This window comes from Vombatus ursinus, unplaced genomic scaffold, assembly GCF_900497805.2.
Source record: "Vombatus ursinus unplaced genomic scaffold, bare-nosed wombat genome assembly UNPS02014817.1, whole genome shotgun sequence".
Lineage (NCBI taxonomy): Eukaryota > Metazoa > Chordata > Mammalia > Diprotodontia > Vombatidae > Vombatus > Vombatus ursinus.
The window spans coordinates 13706686-13727758 of NW_020954595.1; the positions used below are offsets into that span (position 1 = coordinate 13706686).

Consider the following 21073-nt stretch of genomic DNA (forward strand, 5'->3'; position numbering starts at 1 on the left):
TCCTTCCTTCCTTCCTTCCTTCCTTCCTTCCTTCCTTCCTTCCTTCCCTGGCATGGCAGCCGGGCGGTCCAGCCCTTCCGGGCCAGGGCCGGGCTCCGGGCTCCATCTCAGGGAAGGGCGCTGTCGCTGTCCGATGCTGATAACAATAGAGCGCTGAAGAGGCAATTAAAACAACTACTCACATCTTGTGCAAATATTCTCTCCCTCACTCTCTGATACTCCTCTTCTCTCTCTTCAATTGATTTACTTCGTCTGTCATCTCTAAATGGATGAATTCTGTTTTGCTGAACAGAAAGAAAAACCAGGAGGGTTATACACAAGCAGAGCCGAAAACGGCAGCCGCGAAGTCACTGTCAGCGGAGAGTCAGAAATGGTGATGAGCTTGGCGGGCCACGAGGTGAGAAAAGTCAGGCCCTTGCCTCTATCCCTCTATCTGCCTGAAGGTGGAGGCCCGGGGCAGGTACTTAGGCGTGGGTTGGTGTGTGTGTGTGTGTGTGTGTGTGTGTGGGTGCGAGCTGTGTATGTGTGTGTGCATGTACGCGTGTGGGGGGGTCCAGCCCAGTGACAACCCAGGTGGTCCCGGGCTGAGGAGGGGGGGGCGGCAGGTTCTTGCCCAAGGGAGCTGAACAGGGTCTCTTTAGGGCAGCACTGCCCTAGGAAGGCTCACGGCAGCCTCAGTACCCACTGAAGACCCAGGTCTGGGGGGAGGGGCGGGATTTCTTGTGGTCTAAGCCACTGCTAAGGAAAGAATGGAACCCCCTTGGGAGCTTACGAGACAACTTAGGGTTTGGTGAAATGGGGTGAGGAAATGAGGACCCTGAGGAGTAGAGATGACCCTGAAACTACAGCTCGGGAACTTCGCTTCATACGCTCACAGCTAAATCCGGATCTTAATCGGTTTTTAGCCAGTGGGACTCACATCTGCTCTAGTAAGACCGGGGGAGGAAGAGCCACTGTCTTCTTCGCCTTAACCGGGCCCCAGAGCTCTTCTCTAGTCTTGGCTACTATGACTAGATAACACCCCACGTTTTCATTCCATCCATCCATCCATCCATTCATTCGCTCACTCATTCATTCGTTTGTTGTTCATTCAGCAGACACCGACAGAGAGCCCGCTTTGTGTGTGGGGCTAGCTTCATAGCCAACATTAACTGAGCCATAATAGGGCTGGGGGGAAAAGATAAAGAAATAGGGGGAAAAAACAGGAAAAATCAGTTCTTATTAAAATTCTGAGTCAGAAGTTCATTGAGTAATTTGGGGTGACTCCCTGAAACCTCTCAGTGGGAGGACAAGTTGAGATATCTAGAGGAGGTGGGCACTCCATTCCTTTCTGAAATTTGAATGCCGAAATCGACTTCAAAACCCCGTTTGAGTGGCTTGAGAGGTGAGGTGTCCTCTCCCCTGGCGCTTAAATGTCTTCTACAGCGACTCGTTCTTATACTTATTCTCCCTTGCCCCCATCCCCGCTTCACACCCCCCCCATGGTCTCCAGAACAGAGCTCTAGACAGAAGCCCCCTGCCTCTCTGGCCTGGCTTGGCCCGGCTGGCTAGGTCCCGACGCTCTGCCTCGGCCGCCAGCATTCTGCTACCCGGTCACAAGCAACATCACGCAGAGCAGGGTCTGCCCCAGTGCATGCAAACAAGCCGACAACTGACACGGACGGGGAAAGGGGGGGGGAGGGGTGTGTGGCTCGAACAGGGAGCTGACTCCTTTGGCGGAGATTTATGGGAGAAGATTTTCAAAATCCACCTGGCCTCACCATGACAAGGCTGGCTCTTTCCGGCTATCCCGGGTGACCCTCGTTCGTACTGATGAACCTGTTCATTTGGTGCTGAAGGACAGCAGAAGGACAAAGCTGTAGGGAGTGGAATGACTACCAGAGTTACACAGACATCTCCAAGAAATTCGGCTGATCCCGCTGCCCCGGGCTGGGGGATGGCGTGGACGCCCAGAGCGCCCCCCCCTCCCCCCGCATGCAGCAGCAGCGCTGCCCGTGCCAAGCCCCACCCATGCAGCCCCGCCCAGCGCCATCGCCAGCGTCAGAGGGAAGGGCAGGGAGGGCCAGGCCCAGCAGCAGGGGTCTGGGTGGGGGCAGAGGCAGCCACAGAAAACACCGCAGGAGCATCAGTCAGCCCACCTGCCCGCACAGCACGCGTTAGCCACTCTCCCTCCCACTGGAGAACCAACCTGATTGTCGTCTTTATCAATACTAGAGTTATCTCGCTTCAAGATAAACCGCTTCTGGGCGTCTTCGCCTTTGTCAGCTTTTAAATGTTCACAGAACCTTTGCTCTGGTCTGCCAGCAAAGTAAAACACACCAATAAAGATCTTTTTCCCTTTTTAGAGGCCTCGCTTCGCGCTCTCCCCCAGCCACCCTCCCCCCAACACACGCACACCCCACCAGAGGCACGAAGCGCCCAGAATCACTGGACAGGGACTTTGGCCCGAGTAGGCTGCGCCCCCAGGTACACGGGGCTGCCCCGGCCCGCCTGCTCCTGCTGGTTCAGCTTCTCGTTGGCAGGAACCCCATCTGCTGGCCGTCAGCCTGGGCCCGCGCTGCTCCCCAGGGCAGAAGGACAAGGAGGCGCTCTCCCGTCCCTCAAATGCCACTCATTTATTGCTTCCATTATGCTGACCTCCACCTCGCAGGGATTTTAATTAGGTTTGCTCAGGTTCGCCAAAGGAGGAATTCCGCTGGACTTCATTAGTATCCTGTCTACTTAATGAGTCAGTTTAAGTGTTCCCTGGGCACTCCTGGGAGTGGGCTGGGGTAGGCATCGATGGGCATGAAGATAAGCAGTTAGTTGGGTGGGGGGCGTCCTGTGCTTCGCCAAGGGCCACTGCTGCCCTCAGATGCACTGAGCCACTCCCCAGTCTTGGCAGGCAGTTAATTGGGGGATTAAAGGAATTTTATTTAAACAACTTAATGGCCAAGTAGCCTGGGGAAAAAAAAAATCATAAAGTGGTTGCCCAGAATCGATTAGTCAATTGATTTTAAGTCCCCCTAATCATTCTTGTTGGGAGCACTGAGATGGTCTGCTGCTAGATGCCTGGACTCAGGAAGTGGTGCTGGCTGAACCTGGGTCAGTGACAAGCCTAACTCCCTGGAGGGGCTCTCCTCTGACCTCAAAGCCAGCCCCCTGCCAGCAAGCCTGGCCAGCCATCCTTCTCCCTTAGTCTGGGACCCCCTCAGGCTTTAGTTCTTGTTTGCCAGGAGTAAAGATCTCCTTTTGCCATTTCTTGTGAATGGGAAATACCCGGGACAGCCTCAGCCTCTGGGGTATGTTTGTCCCAAAGCATCCTTCATGCATCATTCAGCTTCCCTCCTCCTGCTCCTCCTTCATCCACATAGAAATAATCTTTGCATATACCAGAACAGACAGGAAGGCAGCGCCACCCAGTAATTAGAATCTGGCTGAATATACATGACTGCCCAAATGCACCACTGTGTTCCACAGGTTTCTCAGGCATTCTCTTAGCTGAGCCTCAGAAGAATCATCTGAGGAGGAGAGAATAACTATCCCCATTTTCCATATGCATAACGAGTCATAAAGATTATAAACCACTGGATAAAGTTCAGGCCTGGAGTCAGGAAGACCTGAGTTCAAATCCAACCTCAGGTACTTCCTAGTTGTGTGACCTTGGGCAGGTCACTTCACCTAGTTTGCCTCAGTTTCTTCATCTGCAAAATGAGCTAGAGAAGGAAGTCTCTGCCAACAAAATCCCCAAATGGGCTCAACAAAGAGTCAGACTGGACTGAAATGACTGAACAGAAGAGCAGGCAAAAACCCATCCGCATTCCCAGGCTCCCCAGCTTCTTCCAAAGCTCTGCTGGAGGCCCACTTGGCGCCACGGGTTTTCTCTGATCTCTCCCTCCTGAAACTGCTCAGTCTCACTTGGGCTTTGTAGACCATGACTGTCTCCATGGCGTGTCTCGGCCCTTGGCATTGCCAGCAGAATGCCAGCTCTTTGAGGGCAGGCTTGCTTCTCTTTGTCTCTGCATCCCTTGGGCTCAGCACTAGCCCCAACAAAATAAATGGAAGTGAAGGAAATGAAGTGAAGGAAAAGCTCTTCCCTCCCCCCTCCCCCCGCCCCTTCCCACACGCACACCGTGCAGGTTAAAACTGAGGGAGGAGCACCCTTTGAGGATCTGGCCTTTTCTAACCCGATGACTTCTCCATTAGGGTATTTTCTCCAAGGCCCTGTGGGACACTGATATCCTCCTCCTGCCTGACTCTTCCATTCCACACCACTGCTGTGGTGAGTCACAGAGCCCCAGTGTGGGAAATTGCATGCCTGGTCTAGCCTACTCTAGTCACACACATGCTGCAGAGGAGCCCTTCGCCACTATCCCCAGGGTCATGGAGACCTCACTCCTTCCAGAGGCAGCCCATCCCTCACAGCACCCCAAATGGAGACCATTAGATCTGGTCTGCCCTAATGCTGAAACCCCCTTCTCAACCTCAGCTTGCTTATCGGGCAGTCACATGATGCAAGGCCACGGCTACTTCCCAAGGCTCCCAGAGTTGGCCTTCAGCTGTGGCTCAGTGTTTAGAACCCTCCTCCTGCCAGCTCAGACTGTGGGGCTGAAGCTGCCGCCAGGGCATCTCCCCACTGTTTCTTCCTGAAGAGTAAGCCTCAGTTTGAAGAGGCAGAGACAGGATGGGGGAAAGTTTTGGGGCCATATATTTCCACACATACACACACACACACACACACACACACACACACACACGCACACACCTGTACATACTTACATTATGGCTCTGTGAATAGAACCTAGGAGCTGGAAAGAACTGAGCTCCAATCTGGCCTCAGAGACTTCGTAGTTGTATGGCCCTGGACAAATCATTTAATCCATCTTTGTCTCCATTTCCTCACCTACCTTTCCTTGAGGGATTGTTGTGAGGATCAAATGGGCTACATATGTAAACTACTCTGCAAGCCTAACAATGCTGCCAAAATGGTTGTGGTTATCGACACTGAGGAGAGCCTTTTCTCTCTGTCCCTTTAAGTTCAGAGCAGAGGAAGCAAATGCCAGTGGCCCCAGTCAGGGAAGCCTGGTGGTGTTCTTTGCAGATTTCTAGAAGAACTCTCTCCTCTGCCATCAGAACACAAATGCCATTCTTCTATTATAAAACAAGGACTATTGTTCTCATATCCACCCTCCCCTTGATTGGCGCCTGCAAATGTCAAATTTCATTATTTTGTTGCATCTGACAGATCCCATCTTCCCTTCTCCTGCTCCTGACTTCCAAACACACCTGTTTCCCCAGTGCTCAGTCCTGGGCTGTGGTCACTGACCCACCTTCCCTCATGGCTAGGCTCCACTTTCTAACTCGACTGCCTTGTTTCCCCTTCATGATTCTTCCCCCAGATCTGACACCCAAAGAACTTGATTTTTGGACAGATGAGAACTGAAAAGATGAGTTGTCCCCACCATTGGTCCCTTTCAGTCTGTTCCATCCTGTCCAGTTTCCTTGGAGCTCAGCAGATTCTCTGGAGAAGGAGTTCTGAGCCTTCTCTGTGTAATGGGTCCCTTTAATAATCAGGTGAAGCCTCTGGACAACACAGAATTATGTTTTTAAATGCACAAAATAAAAGACGTAGGATTACAAACTAAACCAATTATATAAAAATGCAGTTATAAAAATATGGTGGGGTTTTTGTAAGTCTAAGGAACACAGGTTAAGAAACATGATTCCCCAAGGTTCCTGAATCTGGCCTTCCATGTCATCATCTCCAGCTCAATGTTTGTACCCTCTACTACCTCTCCCCCCTACACATGAAAGGAAGCCAGAGCTGACTCTTTGTCTGAGGCAGCTTAAAGGGTCATTTTTTCATGAGCAAGGACTTGCATTTCTTCCAGGATGGGTTTTTGCCATTTTGGAAAGCCTCAGTTTAAAGATGGGGGGGAGGCAGGGAAGCTTTGGGGCCAGAACCTGGGAGAGAGGTGATCTCTCTTTCTCTTTCTTTGTCTCTGTCTCTCAACTTCTCTCTCCATACATATACACACATGTCTATATACACTTACACACATGTATGCATGATTTTCACCTGTCAATTCCACCCAAGATTTTTGGGTAGAGTCTACAGGTAATCTACTGATCATCTCATTTCTTCCAATATCAAGCACTGAACCTGGCCAGGACTACCAGTTACCTCTGTTCCTCCCCTCTAACTGGCTTCTGTCCAGCCTCAAACCTTCCTTGGTCATTGGCCCCAGGATGTATGTCCTCCCCCATGCTTTTTCGTTATCATCCAGCATCCTCTCCCCTGTCCTTCAGTGAATCCCAGCTGACGTTTAGATGGTGCCCCAACATTTACAAAGTGCTTTATATCCATTCTCTCATGAGCCAAACATGCAGATGATTCCCCTGCCTCCATTTGGGGGCCATTTCCTCCTTCCCTCACTCTCTAATTCCCCACACACTTCTGCTGCCTTGTCTTCTCTGTTCTCCATTATCTCCAGAATTCACTCTAAATTCTACCACATGGTTCTGAAATGGATGGACTCTCTTCTCAGATACAGAGAGAATTTCCTCACCCTTATTCTTCTCAGGTTCCTTGCTGTACTCAATGTGTTCCAGCTAACAATGCTGTCTTCCTCAAGATGGCAGCAGAATTTCTCTCCCCTCCCCCTTCCCTCTAATCTGACCCCCTGCTTTTTCCATTGGGTCTTTATTGCGGTCATGCAGAGGGCAGGCCCAGGGCATCCACAGAGGATATAACCCTCCCTCTGAAGGGCTTGGCTCACCCTCTCTCATGTGCCCCTCTCCTCATCAAAAGCCCTTCTATGATCAGCCCCATCACGAGGCCTCTCTTCCCCTAAACGCTATGAAGACCATGCAGACAAATAGGATGGAAAGAGAAAGAGGAAAAAAGAGGAAAAATTGGAGAAGAAACACTCCAATGCCTCAGGTCTGCCACAGTTAACTCAAGTTTTTAAGTCATGGCATGCCTCACTCTACACAATAGATGTGCTCCTAACTGGTTAGCTGTGTGACTAGAATTGCTGAACATCAAGGGATATCAAAGTAAGAGGCAGTATTGCCTGCTGGCTAGGGCATGGGACTGGGAGTCAGAAAGGTTTGGGTTCAAATCTCAACTCAGACACTCTTGAGCTGTATGGCCCTAGGTCAATCATCTGTCCCCTGTGCCATGGGTTCCTCAAACATAAAATGAGGATGCTGGATTTGTGGCCTCCTCAGTTCCTTCTCCTTCTCCATCTGTGATTATTATGGAGTATGAAAGTGTTCTACAGAAGCTCACAAGACCTCTGCATGACTTCAGCAGCTGTGTGTTCAGGCCTTGGCTGCACTGGATACCTTTGAGATATTTTCCACCTTTGAGATTCTTTCTGGTTGGGAAAAATCTTTGGCCCCTGCATGACCTGCTCAGTGTACATGCATTTTCACACTCTGGGTTGTCACCAGGCAGGGCACCCCAGGATCAAAAAGGTGGCAAATCTTGTTGCGTATCGCTGCTGATTCTTAGAATGATGTGTCTAAACAAAGTATACCTTGGCTCTTCCATGGGAAAATGGCTAAGCATCAATGGTTCCATCTGTAGCAGGGTTCTCACAAAGTCCATGGAGCTTAAGGCAGAGGCCTTAGCATTCATTTGAATACATGGCCTCGTTCCTTCTGCCTGGCATCTGGCTCACCCCACTAGGATTGAGTGCCAATGCAGAGTGTGGCAGCTTTCAGGGTTAAGGGGTGTCTGCTTCTTCAGAAGGCAATGATCTGGCTCTCCAAGGCTTCTTCTCAATAACTCTGTCTTAACCACTCAGTTGAGAAGCCAAGGCAACATCAAATTGCTCTCTGGGGCCTTGCTAATCACTCCCTTTCAGGGCTATTGAAGGAGGAGATGCCCAACCTCACACATGGCCTCTCAAGTCACAGACCCAATAACAGCAGTCCATGACCCTGCATCAGAGGAGCTGATCATCTTGCTTGGAATTCAGAGGACCTCATCTGGGAAAGAGGAGCTCACATTTAGCAGCAGTGATGACAGGCTGGGCTTGTTGTCAGACAAAGAGATACAGTTCTCTATTGAAACATTTTTTCTTCCCATCTGGCTCCCTAGATTCACATCATTGGCTGCCAAATAACCAAATAAGTCGATGCTTTTTCCTACAGTCCTTGTGGGGGTCCTGTCTGGATGCTCCCATCAGACATGGTGGTGTCTAAGATCTAGGGAAGTCAGGGTTGCTCTCCACTCTGCTCAGGGATACTCAATGAGGTTCTATTGGAGACTCCTTTGCCCTCCGTGGGACCTCTCTTTCCCGTAAGAGCTATGGGACTGAAGGGCTGCTTCCCCCTCATGCAAGGCTGACTGCTGTTTTAGGGCCAGGATCACTGTTGAGACCACTTCACTGACCATCTAGTTCCCTCTCTTGAATCTGCAGCCCTTGGCTCTTAGCAGGGGTCATTCATCTGGGAGGAAGGACTGCCTGGGGCAGTAGGACAGTCAGGGAAGACAAAGGTGTTGATTAATTCAGGTGGAGTCTGGTCTGAAAGGGCCAAGACCTAGATCTTGCCTGACAAACTTCGCCCCTTGCAAGCTCAGCTATAGGTCCAGTCTCCTCCCAAAGAAGGTCTATGACACCTGAGGAGCCGGGAGGTCCTAGAACTCACCTCTGATGGCCTTGCCAGGCCAGGCTCACAAAGGGCAGGTTTGCTTCTTCCTACCTGCCCTTGGCACAAAGAGCCACCATTTTTGGAGTCAGGGGACAGGGGTTTAGAGGCAGGCCACCATCACTTAGCCAGCCTGTGCTTTAACTTTCCTATCCATAAAATGGACATTATAGCTGCTCAGCAGAGTGGTCCAAAGGCAAATGAGAATCCTTGGAAACTAAGGTTCTGCACAGACCAACAGAGTTAGAGAGGAACCCACAGGCCCAGATTTGAAGACTTCCAGAAATATGGCACTGTGTCATTGAAGGTCAACTCCTTGTCAGGGTAGGGGGGGAGAGGGGGAGTGAACTGGGAGGGGCTATCCAAATGCCAAACCCCAATTCCACCCTTGGGGGAAGAAGCCTGAGCATGGCTCTTAGTCTGCTTTAGTCAGGCCTCTTCAGTGGCCCCTGCCTTCTCTGGAGCTGGCCTGGACCCTATGCCCCTCAGGTCTAATAGCACCCCAGTCTTGCCCAGAATCAGCTTGTGGGCTAGAAGTGGGGGCAATAAGCTAGGAACAGACCCAGTGGTTTCTCCTCCATTTGACTGAGATGACATCTCCCCATCACAGCTATAGGTGACACATGGAAGAAGGTAAGAAGATGCTCAATTGAGTCAGAACTCTTGATAGCACAGAGATCAACTTGAGCTCAGCCTTCATTGAGAAGAATGAAGCAAGGGTGGAGGTCAGCAGCCTTTGGCCCTTGGAGCCAGGGCAGCAGCCATCTCCACCAAAGGGCAAGTGGGCACAGCCTTCCTTCCTCAGCCTCTACCACCTGTATTCATAGAGGGAAGTGCCAAGGCACAGCTCTAACCCCGAGCTGGCCAGAGTGTCTGCCAGATCAGGTGAGCCAAGACCTCATCCTGCAGGGTTGATTCCACCATCGTTCCCAGCATCCAGGAGGAAAATGCTACAGTCTCAGAGGTTTTCAGCCACCAAGACTGTGATGGCCCAGGGTCCCCCAGGAAGTAGAATAATTTCCCTAATTTGCTGCATTACCCAGAGACAAGCACCAGCACCAGGATGGCTCTCTCATTAGCTGGGGCCAGTGGCCAGCCTGCATTTATTTAGCAGAGACAGATGATGGAGCTAAGTGTCCTCTCCCAAACAATCCCTCCCAACAACAAAGAAGAGTCCAGCCTTGTTGGGCCTCGTTTCCACCCTCCCCAGAGTAGTCCAACAGAGGACAGATGCTGCTTTCCTCCCAGAGTCTTGCCCTTACCCCCTTTCAATCTCCTCCACAGACAAGCCCCCGGCCCAAGGGGGAGGGGTGCCCCACTTCTGTTTGCCGCACCTGCCTGAGCCCGAGGATCCAAGTCACCGGGAGTGGGTGGGTGAGAAAGATGACAAAAGAAAAGCATGAGGATATGACAGCCTCTGTGGAGGAGGGAGGGAGCATAACATGAGGTTTGGCAGGCAATGCCCCCACAGCTTCTGTGGCATTGAAAGCTCTGAGAAGGGGGAGAGAGAGCATCACGGAGGCTCGCCCCCTCAGTTTCCAGAAGAGGTGACTGAAGCTCAGAGTGGGAGCTGACATACCTGGGAAGGGGGTCACCAAGATGCTAAGGGGAGAGCCATTCCCCAGCCTAGCTCTCCTGGCTCCCAGGCCAGGGCTTAGCCCAGAGCCTAGCATGTGCCTGACAATACACCCAGTCAGCCTCAGGCCTCAGCAAGAGCCCAAACTCCCTAGTTCTAGTTCCAAGCCAGGAGACTTGTAACCCAGGGTCACAGCTGTCTCCCGAGTTCTTTCTCAAGATCTAGAAATACTGGGGATGGAGCTAGGAAGATTCCTCCTCGTCCCCTTCTCTCCCCTCATAAAGAAGTAAAAAGTCTGTCAATATCTGAAATCAATACACACAAAAAAGTACTAGAACAAGGTGCTAGGAAAGAGACAAAGAGACAGAAGACAGAGATATAGAGACAGAAAGAGATAAAGAGATACACACAGACATAGAAGAAGATGAAGAAGAAGGAAGAGGAGGAGGAGGAAGAGGAGAGGGAGGAGGAGGAGGAGGGGGGAGGAGGAAGGGAGAAAGGAAGAGAGGCATGGAGGGAGGGAGACAGAGAGATGGAAAAAGAGACAGAGACAGAACAGATGGAGAAGCAAAGAGACAGAGACGTAGACCGAGAGAACACATGAGTGTGACAGAGTCAAAGGGATAATGTACATAAAATAGAAACACAAACACAAGCATGTGCTTTTCTATTCATTTATAGATTTTGAAAACATGATATTGAGAATGTTTTTCATCGACAAATCTCATGAAAAACAGCTTGTCATTCCTGAACGTGGTTACCCCCTGAGATACTCAGGCTCACGATTCCTTCACTCCTGCTACCCCACACAATAGACCGAGAAGAAAGCTACATGCCCTGGCCCCTGGCATGGACCTTTCTGAGCCACTCTGGAGGCCACTGAATCTGTGCATGGTGACCACACTCCCCCACAAGCAGAGGAAAGATGCAGAATGCCTCAGGGGCGTACACTGGTAAACCAAAGGGGAAGAACTCTGAAGAGCCAGTCAAGGTGACCTGGGACCAGTGAGTCACAAGCATTTATTAAGCACTTACTATGTTCCAGGCACTGTATTAATGACTGAGGATACAAAGGAAGGCTGTCACAGCACCATCCTCAGGATGTTCATTTGTTATCAGGTCCAGGAACTTTTCAAAGATTTCATCATAGAAAGTCAATCTGAAGGAACCACCCTCCCAAAGGAGTCCCTCAATCACTTAGTCCTAATTACCAGAGCATAGGATGGGCCCTGGAGGTCTCACCTTCACCCCCCACTCCCTGCCGCCATACTCTCAGTCTGACCCTATTGAGCTCTACGGAACAAATGCCATCATAACACAAGGAATGGGGCTGGGGGGGCACATGAAGCTCAATGTCAACAAATGAAGCATGTTCAAAGAAACTTTGAACAACCTCAGCCATGGCTGTACACTAAAGAGCTTGTTTAGGCTGCTGTGGGTATTGGGAGCTCCAGTAATCACTGAACAAGGAAGAAATGGAAGCTACAGGTGATTGCATCACTGCTCCAATGGAAAGCATTGAATTATATAATTCTATACTCACATATTGTGTCCATACATGGATACATTTAGTTTTGATAGGTTAAATAACATCATGGGATTGCATGGTTTTATTTTTTAAGTATCTGGGTATTGGAACAATCAATAATATTGAAAAAAAATGAGATCTCAGAATCTACAAATGCAAGTGATCAGTGGCTTTGAGTGAGGTATAAAAGGATTAAGAACATCAGTGGGAAGTCCCTAGATTCAGTTTACCTTCTCCAGGTAGCTCCTGTTTCCAGAAATGGATCCCAATCCATCTGGAACCTTCCTTTGCCAAGATGGTATTCATAGCAACTCATGCATGGAGTGTCAGAAGTCTCTTGATAGCTCCCCTTGGGAGGCCTCCAGCACCTCCCAGAATCAATCTTGCCTCCTCCTCAGTGCTACCTTTTGGCACACACCCTTACCTTCTTCTCAATAACCTTTAATGGCTCCCCACTACCTACTAAACAAAATCCAAACTAATGATTTACTACAAGCCTACTATAACTGGATAATGACTTGATAAATGAATAAAGCTATATCAGTATCAACATTGTGAGTTAGTCCTTAGTCCCTAGTAAATGACTTCTTCAGCAATCATTGTTGGCTTTTGAGATGAAGAAAATTGTGAGACAAAGGTGAAAAAGATGAGTATGAAAAAGAGAAGAGTGCGAATGGTCTCATCTATACTAAAAACTAGGAACTCATTATTGACAAGAGGCATATGGCACATTGGCAATCAAAGCCCAGTAGAGGGAAAAAGCCATCAAAGGAGAAGTAAGAAAGTAAAAAATAGAAGAATACCAGAAAAAAGATTGAAATTACTAAATATCATAAGAGGAAGAAACCTCAGTTAAAAACCTTGAGCACACATCAATAAATCAGTAGGAATGACTGTGGTTTCCAGATTATCTAAATGAGCCCAGACATCCATGAATAAATATCACCAAAAAAGGTAAATGAATCAATGCATGATGAGGCAGAGGACCCTATGGATTCCCAAGAAAACATGGTATCACAACCAGATGTATCTGAACAGTTTAAGAGACAACAACTAATTGTGAAAGCATAATTTGCAGTCTTCACAGTTGAAATAATTGGCAGATTTTTTTAAAAAAGGAAATTAATCCATGGTGGCAAACCTCATCAAAGAAGCAAATAAGAGAACAAAGGATTGGGAATGCAAACATATAGAAATTAAGGACAATCTGAAAGAAGAGAAGCAAAAAGTAATAATATTAACTAATAAGTAATAATGATTACTTTGCAAACAACACATATTGATCTCAAAAGACTTAAGGATTGTAGGTGTCCCAGAAAAGGACAAATGGAAAAAAAGTCCATGAGAAGGGGAGAATAAGGCCACCAAGATTTTCTTCTGCCCCCTTCCAATGCCACTTGTAAGGAAGAAACAGTGTGCTGGAAAGAACTTGGTAAGGTCAGACTGGGAGTCTTGCCTTGACCAGCGCCTCATAATCTCCTTTCAACACTGCCCTTGTCTGGTGAGCACTTGCACACAGCCCACAGGCAGGAGCCCTAGAATGGTGAAAGGTTCACAGTCTATTGGAGGATACCTTGTCCTTATTGAGGAGGGAGCAGCCATCCCCTTAATCCTGTCTTTGTAAGGGTGATTCCCAACACCCTTCATCCTGTTGATTACATATAGAAATGATCTCCTATTGAGATCAATAACACTTCTCTCCAATTTCTAGTCACTGAAGATTGTGTCCTTAAGCCAATCCCCAGACCCATTTCTTGCTGGTGCTCATCTTGTTCCATGCCTAAGTTTTACCTTGCCCAGGACACAAGCCATCTCTAAGCTGTGGTCATGAGTCACCCTGGCACGCAAGCTGTGAGAAAGCTCTGCCTGATTTGCAAAGAGATGACAAGATGCAATGGAGACCCTCAGAGTCATTGACCTCCCTCTGCTGGGTTTCCCTTGGTCACTTTCTACTTGAATAATGCATGTTAGTGGGGCAGGAATCCCACTGTCAGTAGAAAAGTGAACATGGAGAGGCCCTGGCCCTTGAGAGATGATTGACATGGACTCAAAGGAACAAAAAAATTTATTAAGCACCTACTGTGTGCCAAGCTCTGTGCTTGTGGGCCTTCATGGAGTGTAAGCATGTTACTCTTCCTTACTGAGTCAAGGTATATGGTGTAGCCCCTGCTCCTTGCACAGGAAGTTCAGCACCTTAAGGGGTGTGGGTTTGAATTCTCCAAGATGATCAGTGATGAATTGTTAAGAGGGCAGAGCACTGACCTGGAGAAAGACACCTGAGGCCTCCTCCCATTTTGTCCCTCATTCTGTGTGTATCCTCAGCCAAGTCAGTTAACCATCTGGTGCTCCCTATTTTCTCATCTGTCAGATGGAGTTGAGTTAGATGAAGTCTTATTCCTTGAGGTCCATGAGTCTCCTTTCTAATCCTCTCCACAAAATGCCCAATGCAACCAGCTGGAGGACTGCAGCTCTGAGAATGGCTGTCCTAGGGTTCTGTTGGAAATAGAAGGGTCAGGATACTCTCTCTCTCTCTCTCTCTCTCTCTTTCATACACACACACAGACACAGACACACACACACACACACAACTCAACCTTTACAAGTGGCAGAAAAGTTGCCACAAAAGTATTTGACTTCAGTTATTACCCTGTTTTGGTTTTGGTTTTGTTTTTTTCCTTCTTCCATGGAAGACTGGGCCAGACACACCTCTGTCACTCTGTCTGGATGGAGGGGGTCCCTATCAACTCCCCTCAAGAACACTGAAAGCTCAGAGGGAGGACAGACAAGGAACTCTGAGCAGACACTCCAATGATTCCCTGTAGCTGTGGCCAGGTCAGATGCACCAGCCTAGTCTGGTCACCTTTAAGTGCTATTTGGTAGCTTATGGGGGAGAAGTAGCTGTCCTAGGTACTCTGTCCCCATTCTTTCTTCCCCTACAGCATTTTTCCTGGGGCTCAGGACCAGTAAGCAGGGACAAATGAACTACTGAGGTCAGCAATTTCCTTGAGTGAGCTGGATTCTGAGTAGCTCCCTAAAGATGAAGGATAAAGAGCTACCACCACCTCTTTCTATTAGATTGGGGTAATTTTTTAAAAGTGAAACTTCTGTATTGTTTAGGTTATCTGACAAGTTTCTGTATTTGTTACCTTGGATGGAGTTGTGATTTCATCAACATGGGCATCCATTCCCCCTGTTCTTCACCAGAGGAAGATCACAACCCATCCCTGCCTGTCCCCTACCCTTCTCTCTTCCCTTTGTGTATTCCCATGACCCCACTGCATGAAACCGGTAACCATTCTAACTCAAATCACTTATCTAGGAATAAGCCAGTTCAGGCAAAGCAGCAAGCCATGGCATTGGTCATGTTTTCTATCTGGGCCACATCGACCCCATGGTCAGGAAAAGTCGCTCTGGCTGTTCCCTCAGCAGCTTGGTTTGGGAGAGAAAGGAAGAGGAGGCACATGACAATGACTGGAGGCCTTAGTGGAGTCTGGGCAAGATTGGTCAGTTGGTTTAGGGGTTTGCTATTGTGTTTGCATTTGTTTAGGGTACAGGGAGGCTTGGTTTGTATCCTTATCTACAGTATTATACTCCAGTTTGCATTCTATTTATATATGGCTAAACTCTATTACCCCTACTTGATTATAAACTTCATTAGGGCAGAGATTAAGTTATATTTATCTCAGGATATCCCCCAGAGACCAGCATAAAACCTTATACATAGTAGGCACTTAATAAATGTAGCCAGAAGGAAAGGAGGGAGGGAAGAAGAAAGTAAGAACAGAAGAAAAGAAGCTAAGGGAAGGGAAAAGAGGGACTAAGAGAAGGATGGAGAGAAAGAAAGGGAGAAAGGAGGGAGGGAAGCAGGGGGAAGAAGGTTGTGTAAAGAATGTTAGGAGGAAACTCCATGTGGTGCTTTCATGAAGGTGTTATCACCTTCATCCCTTCTATTTCCAGATGTGTCATTTCTTTTCTGAATGTCCACAGAAGCAAGGATCACACAAGGTGAGAGAGTAGGCACACAGAGATGGATTGCTTTCTGCACCAATCAGGAAAGCGATTGATGAACTCAGCTCCAACATCTCCTAAAGGGGCAGCTAGACCTACTTCTCTAGATGGTCCAATGTCCACCTCTGGGTGATCTGGGTAGTGCCTTACAGATAGTAGGAGATTAATACATATTTGCTGAATTGAATTGAGGAATTTGATACAAAAATGTTCATGTATAATCTATCCTTCCATCCATCATCTCTACATATTTACAGTGACTATACATGTATGTGTGTGTGTGTACAAAATCAGCCTTAGCTGTCTGCCTCATTCTCCTTCCATGACTAGCCAATCTCTTGCACTCACTCTACCTTCTCTCCACGGATGACTCACATGCCACTTCTTTCACATAGGTCATTAATACAGGACAAATAGACACTCTTTCATCTTCCTGTAACATAATTCACTCTAGACTAGAATTAGACCACTGTCTTCATCTTCCATCCCATCTAATAGCTTTGAGTTACCAGAAATTCTATATCATTGACACAGTATAGCCTTTGAGTGGGAGACAATAGATCAAGGAATTCAAAGGCTGGAAGGCCTTCGAGGTCAGGGAGGGCCTCATCCAATGCCTTCATTTAGTTGGTGAGGAAACCAAACCCCAGGGATAGACTATTTAGAGGAGGTGGCTTTAGAAGTAGGCTAGAAGGACAATGTTGGATGGCTGGAGCACCCACATATCCACGGTCATGCAGTGACTCAGAGGAAGAGATGAACTGGGTCCAGAGTCCCCTGACATTCAATCTAGACACATACCTTGCCACCAGAATGTAGCCAGGCTAGGAAGAACAGTCGTCTCCATGAAGCAGGGTCCAAAGGGTTACCACGCTCATTTGCGGGGCACACTTAGCTTGTTCATGTATTTAACTTTGTCGTGCCTAGTTCTTGGGTAATCTAATATATCCTCAGTGATTACTAAAAACAAGATTAACATCTCTTTCAATTAATCAACTAAACTCAGAGCCCTTACTCTAGTTCATGAAATATTATTTATTTTATATATTTATGTGTAATATGATAAGTATGGGTTACAAAATGTGAAAGTAATACAGATTTATTTAGTACATTGGACAAATTGCCTTTCCCAATAGTAGTTACACGTGTAGGGTCTATGTATGCATAAGCATATACATACATACATGCATGCATATACACACATATATGATGAACCTCTCCTTAAAAGAAACCATTTAGGGGCAGCTAGGTGGCACAGTGGATAGAGCACGGGCCCTGAAGTCAGGAGGACCTGAGGTCAAATCCAGCTTCAGACCAAACACTTACTAGCTGTGTGACTCTAGACTAGTCACTTAATCACAATTGCCTTAAAAAAAAAAAAAAAAGAAACCACTTAATCCCCTAGTATTTAAAAAAAAATTAAGGTTACTAAATATGCAATTTATTTACAAGGAAATAGTTAACAAAGCAGATGTGATTCTCTACACTCTTTTTAGGTGGAAGAAAGCTCCTAGCCAGATAGCCTCAAGCCTTCATTGTAACTATAGATGACCTTTCTTCACTGCTGAAAACACAATCCTACACCAGTTGGTTAACTCAGTTTAACAAAGTGCCTTAAAAGAATCCGGCTCATGCTCTTCATGAGATAAAAGCTGCAATACTTTCATAAAAAGATCCCTCCATCTTATTTCTCCCGACCTTCCTCAGCTTCTCTCTAGCCATGACAGGGAAGCAGTATTCTTCCTCAGCCTGCTGGGAGTCTCCCTGTCTCAAGCCCCTCCCCCCTCCAGTCCATCCTCCATTCTGCTGCCAAATTGATCTTCCTAATTCACTTGTCTGAGTATGTCGCCTCCCTATTCTGCTAACTCCAGTGGCTCCCTATCAGCTCCAGAAACAAATGGGAAGTACTCTGGCTTTTAAAGCCCTTCGGAAGCTGGACTCCCTCTAGCTTTCCAGTCTTCTCCTTTATCACCCTGATTCACCCTGCAGTGCTGTGACGCTGGCCTCCATCTCCCTGCTCTGAGCATTATCCCTGGCTGTCCACTGTGCCTGCAATGCTCTCCGTCCTTATCTCCATCTCCTGGCTTCCTTCAAGTCCCAGCTAAAGTTTCACCTTCTCCAAGAAGCTTTCCTAATCCCCTTAGAACAGTGACAGCACTTCCCCTCAATCGATTCTCTCCAATGGAGTTTGTCTCTATCTTGTTTATGTGCAGTTGTTTGCATGCTGTCTCCTCAATCAGATCGTGAGCTCCTCCAGGGCAGGGATTGTCTCTTACTTTTCCTTCTATCGCAAGCCCTTAGCACTGTGCCTGGCACACAATAAGCACTTAATAAATGCTTATTGACTGACTTTTTCAAGTTACCTCTCCTAGTAGATTTTCTCTACACCTTACAAAATTATCTGTATAGTTTTTTTTTTTCATGAAATAAATGCAGTTCTAGCAAGAAAGCAGCTTCTCCTCCCTCCTTTTCCTCTGTCTCCCCAAGCTCCATGGAGCTCCTGATGGAAGGATGGATGAGGGTGGAACTCACAGGGCCAAGCACGGGCTAGAAGGATGATTGTAACAGTAACTGTGGCTTTCTTTCCCTCTTAAAGAGACAGTAACAATTTCTGTACTGTCTGTAGGACAGGCTTTTGAAATGGGTTATATGAATAACGAATTTCCATTTTTTTCATAGTTATGTGCTTCTAATCTCATGCTCGCTGAATAATATATGCCCTTGGGCCCCCAGATGACTACATAGAGTTCAATGTCATTGTAATGAAAGTCAGCAATGTTTGCTTCTATTTGTCAAACAAAGCATTCTGAAATTCTGTCTCACACCCCTTCAGTGACTGGCCCCTGGCTTTCCCCTTCTCCATGTGCCTGCACTACTAGATGGTGGTGAGGGCGCTGACTGCAGCCCTGATTTCAAAGTACTCCTAGTCAGATCATCTTTATGCTATACGGAGGATGGCAGTATGCCTGAGTTCCAGGTCCAGGAGTGATGAGTGACCCACTGGATGAAGCAAACCCAACCAACCAGCCACAAGAACTCTCCTGAGAACGTCAACAACATCGAGCCAACAACTGATTGTGCACAGGCCCCTAACAGTGACCACCATCCACACTCCCAGGCCCCAGAGGCTTTCTCCTCTGGGCTGCCAAGACCTCAGACAAGGCTGAGAGCAGCAGACGCTTGACTCCCAGAAATGTTGAGTGAAGACCTTTGACATTTGACTTGTGTCGCGACAAGCCACCACTTGCTTCCCCCAGGGAACAGCCAGTGATTAGCAGCTGGGCAATCCGCTCTCACTCTGGGCCACAATCGCAGAGAATGTGGTCTGCGGCAGATGAACCTCCGCCTAAGGGCAACCCAGCTGAGGAAGGGGAAGGAAAATAAACTACCTCAGCTCTTGGTCAGTGACATTTTGTGGCCTCAATCTAGGTGGGATCCAGGAAGCTTTGTCCATGCTTGTGAACACTTCCAGGGCAACAGGGACAAGGAGCTTTAAGGTCTAGGAAGCGGGCAACAATCCATTGGTCCCAATGCCCACTGGCAGAGGTGGGTAGAGATCACAAACCAAGACACAGGTGTCATCTTCTCTCTGGACCAAGGAGGGAACAGAATAAAGGACACAGCATTGCCCAGAGGTGGGATGCCTGTTAGGACAAGAGGGTAAGCCGTGTGGCATGGGTATCATGCCAGATGGGTTCAAGTACAACCTAGATTTGGCTAGGGAACCACAAGATAGCAAATGGAGGCAAAGCATTTTCTTTTGCTGTCAGCCAATAAAAACAAGACGTCAAGCTCAGAGGTGTCAAGTGACCCTAACCTTGTCCCTCAGGTGGCCCATCTGGCAGAGTCAAGATTCCTGCCTCCAGACTCCTGGTCGAGCTGCCTCTGCAGTGGTCCTCTGCTCGCTCTCTTCTCCATGCACCCACTGTTTAAATGTCCAGAGGAGGAAGGGAGTTTTCTGATCATGAGGGAAGCGCCCTTAACAGGGATGTAGCCTTTGCCCAGGAGAGGGGAGAGAAAGGGCTAAGGGAGGAGCTTTGTCTGAGTGTACGCTCCGGGCAAGTTTAAATAAGCCTCCTTCAGGGAACCTCCCAGCACTAGCTCCTCAGATAACAGGAAAGGAGACCAATGATCTCTTCTAGAGTTTAGGAAAGGTGCTCTGAGAGTAAGCAAATTATAGTTAGGAAGGCAGAAAAGGGAGAGATGAAGAAAGGAGGGGAGGGGAAGGAGGAGAGAGAGTGAGACAAATGGACAAAGGCAGAGGCAGAGGCAGGGAGACAGAGGGATGGGGAGCTGTCCCAGCACTTCAAGGTTGTCCAGAAATTTATATACTCTTAAAAGGTTTATGCTCGAGATAGAATAGAAAAAAGCAAAATCCTCATTTGGGATATATAATGGTGTGATTAATGGTAGAAGAGGAAATGAAATATATTATATATACACACACACACACACATATGTGCATGTACATATATCCACACATGTTCTTTAGCTACACGTATAAGGAACACATATACGCGTATAACATGTGCACTTGTATGTGTGCATATACAGATGCATTATATGTATGTATACACACATATATACACATATATGTATATGTTTGTATTAAATACACAGAATGTCTCAGGAGTCTTAATGCATTTGTAAATTATTGGAACTATGAAGCTTTTTAAATTTCAAACTGCTCTAAGGCTTTTGGGACAGAGACTCTGAGATACCCTCCTGTAGACACAGCCCATCCCTCATCCCCTCATTCCTCCCACTGAACAACTTGGCTATACACACTTGTCCAAATCATCATACAGCCCTCAGATAAATGCCCAGCTCAGCCAACAGAATGCATCACAAATCACACTTTTCTGTTCCTCCCCTCCCCCTCCCCAAGCATATGAGATGGGGGTGGGCAGGGGGGAGAAGGAGAAGAGACCAAAGGAAGCAGCCACTTTGGGGGCATGGTGGGTTTTGATGGGTTATAGTGGGGTGTGGTGGGTTGCGTTTAAGTGTGGTGGGGCATGGTGTGGTAGGGGTGAGTTATGGTGGGATGTGGTGGGGTATGGTGTGTTGTGATTGGTTATAGTGGGGTATGAAGTAGCTAGATGGTTCAGTGGATAGAGAGCTGGGCCTGGAGTCTGGAAGACTTGCATTCAAATCTGGCCCCTGACACCCACTAGCTTCATGACCCTGGGCAAGTCACTTAACCTCTATTTGCTGTAATCTACCAGAGAAGGAAATGGCAAACAACTCTAGTATCTTTGCCAAGAAAACACCATACAGGGTCATGAAGACACAACTGAATGACTGAACAATAACATGGTGGG

At 47.8% G+C, this 21073-nt stretch overlaps 1 protein-coding gene across 1 annotated transcript in view; it reads right to left on the reverse strand.

The window, feature by feature from the left end:
* The window catches only part of ARPP21 (cAMP regulated phosphoprotein 21), a 107593-nt gene that overhangs the window by 75324 nt on the left and 11196 nt on the right, over positions 1-21073 (reverse strand). Inside the window, exons 8-10 of the mRNA XM_027835884.1 lie at positions 21060-21073; positions 13301-13323; positions 2189-2297 (exon numbers count right to left, since the gene is read on the reverse strand). The exon at positions 21060-21073 is cut by the window's right edge and continues 113 nt beyond it. Coding sequence (XP_027691685.1) covers positions 2189-2297; positions 13301-13323; positions 21060-21073 — 146 coding nt within the window. The remainder of the gene's footprint in view (positions 1-2188; positions 2298-13300; positions 13324-21059) is intronic.